Source organism: Henckelia pumila, chromosome 2 (genome assembly GCF_033568475.1).
Source record: "Henckelia pumila isolate YLH828 chromosome 2, ASM3356847v2, whole genome shotgun sequence".
NCBI classification, from domain to species: Eukaryota; Viridiplantae; Streptophyta; class Magnoliopsida; order Lamiales; family Gesneriaceae; genus Henckelia; species Henckelia pumila.
This window is the reverse complement of record NC_133121.1, coordinates 125,487,944-125,496,806: the sequence shown is the minus strand read 5'-3', so window position 1 is coordinate 125,496,806 and position 8,863 is coordinate 125,487,944. Positions and strand designations below refer to the sequence as shown.

General features: G+C 34.2%; 1 protein-coding gene across 1 annotated transcript; it reads right to left on the bottom strand.

The window, feature by feature from the left end:
• Positions 1–3,797: 3,797 nt before the first annotated feature.
• On the bottom strand, positions 3,798–8,315 carry LOC140884807 (phosphatidylinositol 4-phosphate 5-kinase 1-like). The gene is made up of 8 exons (XM_073291668.1): positions 6,672–8,315; positions 6,384–6,548; positions 6,017–6,182; positions 5,701–5,811; positions 5,416–5,609; positions 5,197–5,327; positions 4,996–5,089; positions 3,798–4,625 (listed from the first exon to the last, which is right to left on the bottom strand). Exons 1-8 carry the CDS (start codon positions 7,859–7,861, stop codon positions 4,316–4,318), a joined length of 2,361 nt encoding a protein of 786 aa, XP_073147769.1. The 5' UTR covers positions 7,862–8,315; the 3' UTR covers positions 3,798–4,315.
• Positions 8,316–8,863: the final 548 nt, after the last annotated feature.

Below are 8,863 nucleotides of genomic sequence, written 5' to 3'. Positions count from 1 at the left end.
TTATTTTATATTATATTATATTACTTATCCAAGTACTATTTATCTTATTCTGGAACTAAACGGTACCTAGATAATCAATGTGCAAGTATTGCACCATATTTTGGTTCTTGACATTACAGGCAATTAGGCATGTTCTGTGGACACAAGTTTTGATGTTACTGCTGATCACTCAAAAGCTAAAACGTAAGCTGAAATATGTGAGCCAAAATAAATAAAATGATAGGATTGCAACAATTAGACATCACTATTTTGTGTGTGTCTTGTCTTTGTCCTTTTATAGGCTTCGGAACATGTAAATTGGTCCCAAACAATAAAGGGCAATCGCATCAGATTTCAGCTTTTTTTTGCCCAAAGTGTGTGTGTGCGTGCCATATTTTGGGTGATTGAATTTAAATGAGACACTTTCGAATACCTTTTGTTTTTTAGATACAAAGATTTGTGATTTATTTATGTCTTAATTTTTTTTTCTTTAGTTTAGGCAGGAACACACGGGTCTTGATTTCATAACTATCCGATGATAATTTCCAAGAATACTAAGCTCCAACGAAGCTTATAAATTTAAACTTAAAATGTCAAATAAAATTTGGTTTAAAAATATGGTGAGAGCACTTAGTAAAAAACTAAAAACCATATTGGCCGAACAGCACAAGACTCGATGCAGGATTTGCTGAATCAATTTAGAATTAATATACAAATTAAGTTTTTTTGCAAATAAAGAAATAAATAGATAGCATTGGAATGTGGTGGCAATACATAAATGATAATTAAATGTGATTTAATTAAACTTTCTGTCGTCACTGCTGGCTTTTGGTCTAACCGTCTAAGTAAAAATCTAAGAAATTATGATAATTATAAATGCAATGGTACGAAACTTAACCAGTTGGCGTAACTCACGAAGCGCGATAAGGAGAAGCTGTAATAAAATATTCTTTTATACCTTATATTTTATGTTCTTTGTATGCTTTTTGGCATACATCTATATATATATATATATATATATAATATATATATATATATATATATATATATCCATCTATTTTAATATAAAATATTGATGTTTATCTGTTGAGTTTTATTATTTTTTCCAAATGTCTTCTTCATGACTTGTTATTTTATCTATAGTGTTTTTATTAGTAATTTTAAGTTTTTTATGCAAGTATTGGATTGAGCATATATAAACGCAATGCAACGAAAATATCTTTGACAATAATTTTGATTATAGCCCAATATGGTGGAGTGGTTGAGATTTTTCGTATGTATTATTAGTCTTGAATAAAAAAACTCACGATTTTTATATATGTTGGAGTAATATGTTCTGTTTTTTTTTTAATTTCATGCTAAAAAAATTGAAACAATATGTATTGGAGTGATTTTTGGAATTTTATTTTATTAAATGACGCGTAGATTCTCTTAAAAAATAACTTTATATAACTACGCGTGCCTCACCACAAAGACGTTAATTGGCTATCGAAGTGATTTTGTTTTTGTGTAATATATGGCTTTTTTTTTTTACAGCTGTAATATAATGGCTACCACTATGTACAAATATAAATAGTGTGCAACTTTTAATTAAATAATTTTTTTTGAAATATTCCATAAATTGTAAATTTATTTTCTCAAGATTAAATTTAAACAAGATGGACAAAGCTTCTGGAACAGAAAACTAAATCATCTCACTAATTAATGACGTTCGTATTCAATAATTTACTCCGTAGATTCAAATATTTAAACAGATTTTGTATATGGTGGCTTTCAAAGATTAAATTATATAAATAAATACATATATAGATCATTTTAATTTTATTTTGAACCGACCAAATAAACAAACAAACAAATGAAAGAAGCGGATTGATTAGGTTGGGAGTTGACTGCAAAATTTGTAGTTGACGTGTGTCTCAAATATTTAAATAACTTACTCGCAAGGAGCTAGGCATTATTATTTAATTAAAAATATTGTTGACCTAAACTGGTGAGTGCATGCATATTCCCTCCATTGCCCTAAAAAAGAAGCAATAATCTACGATAATTATAGGTTATCAACAATTTTTTAATGCCTAATCAGAAAATGAAGAATTATTTATTATGGATAAAAGGGAGATTTGTACAAAGAATAATGTCTTGTAATTATGTGATAATGTAAAGCTGAATAAGCGCACTTATTGTGTGTGCCACTTTAATTTATTTTTGGCAAATCCGCCTGTTAATTCAAAAAGGTTTCTAACATACATTAATATGAATATATTATTCTCTTGTAATTATATTAAAATAGAAAATGAGTTCCACTAAGATAATTCCAAATTGTAATGCGTTACACTTGTTCATGTTCGATTCTATATATGGCAACATCTATCCAATGCCAAGCCTATAATGAATATATAATTGCTGTTACATTATGATCCAAGAAATGCCCTATATATCATTACAATATGTCATATCAATATGGTCACTCAACATAGAAAATGCTAAATATATATGTAGGGTTACATGTTGAGTTATACAATGCATATGAAATTACAAAATTATTCATCCACTTTATTTGAAAAAACTCTTTCCAAAATACATTAAGGATAATTATATAATTTCAAGTACAACGTATAACCCTCCATGAATATGCAGCAATGGTAGCATCACCCAACTCAACATTTATATGAGTTAATGGAATCTTAGACCAAACCCCTAGTATCGTTTGGGTGGTGATATTTTTTGTAATCTTGAAATATTGTCCGTAGGTAGCAAATTAAAATTAAATCTAAAATTCAATGAAACGGTTAAAATTTAAAACTAATCATCTTCTAAGTCTGCCCAAAAATATAAATAAACCAGATTGGTTTAAATGCATACAGATAAGTACAATTAATGAGACGAGTCATTAGTCCTTTGGGTCATTGGGTCACATATGTCATTCATTTTTTAACAACAATTACAATTAAGGTACAAAAAGGTTATTAAATTGTATGATTTCTTTCACAGGTAAGGCGAACTAATTTTGATAAAAGATTTTTTTTCAAAAAAAAAAAAAGTGTGAGATATCTAATGAACCAACTATCTGGATCGCATGTGCTTTTTGTAATGAAAATAATTAAGGCCAAAAGGAGACTGAATTATTGCACCACCAATCGACCAAATTTTCCATCCACAGCTTTTGATTTTTCTTCAATTTCGTCCTTCTATTGAATGTATGGATGATTTGCAACATTTGTCAATTATTATATTATTTTGATAAAACACCCTCTTTTAATATTTTTATATTCGAAATTACTTTAAAATCTAATCCATTATATTAATGCTACGAAAATTTATATGATCTTCTATATCGCAAATATATAAGTTTGTCTGTTTTTTTCTCACACATGAATTAAAAAATCATGGAAAAAACAAAAAATTATAATTTATTTTTTATTTAATTCGTTAAAAATGATGACAGTTTCTAAAATTTAAAAAACGAAGGTATATTAGTAAGAATGGAAAAGTTAAATCTATATCAATTTAAATTTATGTTTTTTTAAAGAATAATACTGTTTTAAATTTTCGAGTATAAAAGAACAAGAAAACAACGACGCATCTTTCGCATTGCTTTCTCTTCTTTTTATGTGCTTACAGCTTACCCTTTTGAAAATGTATAATATAATTTTTAATTTTTTTTTTTTGAAAACGTATAATTTTTAAATTTGATAATAAAAATCAATGCATAAAATATAAACATAAAGAAGGCACATGCAAATACCAATTAGTTAAATCTTTGTTATTTGATTGATAAAAAGGTCAGAGAGATCTATAACATAACACAAATTTAAAAGCGTAATAAATATGTGTCATCAAATGTATCAAAGTTTCAATTAAATACAAGACTAGATATAATTAAAAAAAAAAGATGAAGAATATGATCCCCTAAAAAAATCAAGATTTCTGTAAATATATCACGACTTTTCTCCTATACCTATACATTCATTATTTAAATCCCACTCTCCGTAATTTGAATTTCTGTTTTGGGGAAACTGGCTATGTTTCCTAATATAAAATCTTCACATAACTCTGTGCTCACCAAAAATCAATAAAAAAACATAGAAACCATCCAAAAACTCACAACACCGCCTCTATATACAAAATCTTCACATATACCCTTGGAGCCACGATTCCCTTGGCTCCAAGGGTGTGTGTCATATATATGGATGGCACCGCTATCGGCAAGACATGTGGAACCGTCTCCAAGAACCCGAATTTTCAAGCAGACAAGGCTTGTGTTAGTTATTCCCACATGGCACGTAAGATTCTATCAAGAGTCTAGAGCTCGTTTCAGAGTATCTCCTTGATAATGTTATCTATCCTCGATGAAAGTTCTCCGAACAAAATCTCTAAATCTTTTGGAATAAAGTTTTGGATCAACAGCAGAGATAGAGGTAGGGTCAACCTGAAAGGATTTGTATGCATGCTCGAGTTTCTTGCTGATATCATAGTCTTGTAGAATGTCGATTACACCAAAGTACAGGATTACTTCAAAGGTTTCACCGCTGCAACGAGGTTTCAAAGTGCCAAATCCACCTGGCGTGTACTGATCAAAATCACTCCTTCGAGCCACTCGCTCTGCTCGTGCAGGCATGTTGGCGCCGAGTCTGATCAATGGTTTCCTGATCAATGAGAGCATATGCAACTCCCAACTCAGAATGTAATAAAAAAAATGAATATCGCAAATTTTAGTTTCTAGACATTTATCTCTCCCTTGGACAGGATATATATCTTCGGAAACATCTCACATTCTCATTCAACAATTTTAAAGAACCTAGACATGCCCTTGAAAGGCTCCTCCGGTTCTTTCAACATTAAGCCATGCGCAGAATGACCAAAAAACATAAAGTGGGTTCGTCTATAACTAAGAAAAAACGGAAAGGCAAAGATCGTAGCTTCGACTAGATCCATGCAACTGAAGAACTTCTATACAAAACTCGATCCACGAAAAATTAACCTAACAGACAGATAATAATGCGGCAAGGACCATACCTGCCAGCTAAAATCCGATCCCTGTCTTGTAGTTCAGCTTCAAGAAAACGATAACCTCGCAGGAATTTTTCATTCTGATAAGAATCATTCTTTTCTGCAGAAAAAGAAAAGGATATTTTACGTGAGTTTTTCACGTCATCCTCAGATCTCACATTTTTACAGCACGGACTTGATGCATCACATATCATGGTGAAAAATCACCTGTACGCAACAAAAAAGGCGACAGACCAATCTTGTCTCGAGTACTATCATCGCGAAAATGAAGACCGACTAACAGACTGTAATCCATGATCCTCTCAGCTTCCAAGAATTCACAATCACGGTCTATTTGTCTGTCGATATGAATTCACAAATAAGGAAAATATCGACACAATAAATAGATAACACAAGGCTAGCTAACAGGAGATGCACCAAACTCACTTCATTAGTTCTTGATACCAACCGGTTTGAAGCCTAAACACAAAATTGAGATCAAGATCTTTAAGGGTTGTGGTTTCATCAATCTCTCCATCAAGCTTCTCAGTACTGCGGCCATGGGATGATCCTTTCAAATCAAATCTTTTATGAATTTGATACTCAGAGTAGAATAAATTTCCCATCACAATGAACCGTGTCTGATACAAACGACACGATATGTATTAGTTTGCAACAAGAAATCAACTTGACATAAAGAGGACAAGTGCGCTTTCAATAAGGACCATGTACCTTGACGCCACCCACTGGTTTTACGCAATGGACACCAAAAAACTTGGTCACCAGAGAACTTTCATAACGACAAACATGTCGGTAATAACTTGGAAGCATCTTGATGAGAACCTAATGAAACAAATGGCGAAACTTTTCAGAAAGATGATTAACAAGTAGATAGCCTCACAAAATGAAATACCTCCAAGTCCCCATTTATAAGCCCATAAATAAACATCATGGAGAAAATCCACAGCTTCAGCTTATGCTATCGTGCTTACACGATATAGTATCTACGAGATTAACAAATAGGTAGTCACATAGATAGCCAACTAACCTTGGCTTCTGATTTCTTGACTGTCTTTATTATGAATCGATCATCCTGTGTTAAATAAAAGAAACTTCCACTTTTCCCAGGAGATGAAAGCTCTCTCAAGGCATTGTTGCCACAAACAGCTAACATATAATCTGCAGGATCAACTTGGAATAGCTCCCTTAAATGTCTGCGAAACCAATAAGTGATGATCGCCATATTAGAACGCAAAACTAGAACAAAATCATAATTGAATCATCCAAAAGTTAATACAATATAATATCATATATTTACAGACTTATGCAGATGGGCCACGACAAAAATCAACTGATACAGCAAATAAGTATTCTTTTTACACATTTCTAACACAAATTCAAAGAAAGTGAATTACCTAAACACCACAGGACAGTAATCCTTCCACCGGAAATCTGGTGACTGATGGGGCGGTGTTGTTTTTGATCCTTCTGGAGGAAACCTAGTCCAAAACTTCTCCTTAGGATCAAAATCACTGAGCTTGAGATCAGGCAATTTTGAGGCATCCTTTCCCACCGAATGTCTAAACAAACAATAGCCACAACAAATCAGCAAGCATCATATTGAAAACAAACAGCTTATGAAATTTCCACACATGAAGTTCAAAACACCAAGTTATATCCATCATCATTTGACCCTTTCTTACCGAATGCCCAATTGAAGATTAAGCATCAGATCATAATTCTTATGACCTTTCCCAATCGTCTGTCCCGGCTTCTTCACTTCCCCATTAAAAACACTAGGATTCTTCCTAAACTGCATAAGCTGGTCCATCAAAAACCCATCAGAGTATGATGGCAGCACAGTATCAACTATATCACAAGTTATATCTCCTGCCTCGCCATCTGATTCCCAAATGCAAATTCTTGGAAAGGCCCTCTCCATCGCACCAGCATCAGCGGAAGATGACCTTTTCTTCCCCACACCTCCTCCTGTTACAGTATTCAAGCTCTGCTCCCCAACCACCATCAACGGAGCCGATAACTTGTAACTAAAAAATCCGTTCGAACCTTCTTCATACACCACATTCCCATGTTGAGAAGGGTAAAAAGTCCCATTCAAGATTTGGTTGTTACTCCCTTTTTTGCAAGAATCCTTAGACCAACAACCAAGGTAACAACTCCCATCCGGCCAAGTGAATAGCCCAGGTCCCTTAGGAACCCCATTTTCCCAATTCCCCTCATATCTATTCCCAATGTTCCATATCAAAACACCCCTTCCATGAATGATCCCACTCTTCCAATCCCCATTATACTCGTTCCCATTTCTCCAAACATACCTCCCTTGCCCATCTTGCAAATTCCTTCTCCAGTGCCCCTGGTAATAGTCCCCGTTAACATAATGCTTAACTCCGTACCCGTGTTTTCGATCCGAGGACCAGGAACCCTTGTACATATCGCCATCCGCTCCTATGAAGGTGCCCACACCCTCCATTCGACCCGACTTGAACTCTCCTTCAAACGTTGCGCCTGATGGCCAAGAAAACTTCCCCTTACCACTCGCTTTCCCCTTTTTCCACTCCCCCTCGTACATGCACCCGTCTTTCCACAGATATTTACCCGATCCATGAGGAGTGCAGTTAGAAAATGTTCCCACGTACAGATCCCCGTTGGGAAGACGCTTTTCGAGTGCGTCAGCTGCTGGAGAGGTTGCAGTAGGTGTTACCCTCCGGCAACCTGCTTGTGATTTGTTCCTGGGGATGAGAACAACCGATCTTGGGGTGGTAGTCGTGGTAGTATCAGTAACTTTTTCTTCACCACCATCTTGGAATGCTGTCTTCTTCTCGTTATCTTCAAGTGATGCAACTGGCCTTACAAACAACACTGGCTCGAGCATTTTCTTTGGTAAAAAAGATAATCTTTACTAGAGCAAAGAATAATTTTCTGGAATTTCTGGGCTAATGGCAGGAAATAGCATGACATGGCCAGAAAGGTAGCTCCTTTAAGACTTCTCTGGGCAAGCAGGTACTTCGTTTGTTCACCATATATCCGTTAGCAAGCCAGTATCCGTTCAAGGGAGCTATACACAATCTCAAAAACAAAATCTCAAAAACAAAAGAAGAAGAAGAAGTAAAAACAGTGAGAACCCCTTGTACGATGATAGTAGATGAGAAGGTTGGAATCCGACAACAGATTAATTGAATTGAATGAATAGAACAAACGCAGTGAGAGCAGCAAACGAGGAAGGATAAATGAGAAGAAGAGGAGAGAGAGAGAGAGGAGAGAATGCGAAAAGTATGAATTCAAAGCGTTAACTGTATGTGAGAGAGAAGAAAGGATTGCGTGTGATTTTGCGGAGTGCGAAGGTGCCCTTTCCAAAAGAAACAAAGAAAGAAAATGTTGCCAAATTTTAAGTTTATTATATTATAGTTTTATTCAAATATATATATATATATATATATATATATAGTTTTGCTATTCTGCCACTCATCTTACCCACATAATGTGTTCATCATGAGGTGACACTCAACTATTGAACGCATAATTCATCACATTCAATAGTTGAGTGTCACCTCATGGTGGACACATTAGATGGACACAGTGAGTGAACAAGATATCAAAATTATATATATATAGAGAGAGTTCTTTTATGGTGCCCAACACTATATGTTCACTTCATGCTCATCATGTGCAATAGATGAGTTGACCGGTATAATAGATGAGTTGACTTGTACATGGTGGACATGAAGTGGGCATATAGTGTTGGGCATCATAAAAGAACTCTATATATATATATATATATATATATATATATATATTTTCTTTCAAGTGCCCACCTACCATGCCCATCAATGATGTGACACTATTCTATTGGATGTGATAAAGATGTGATAAATTG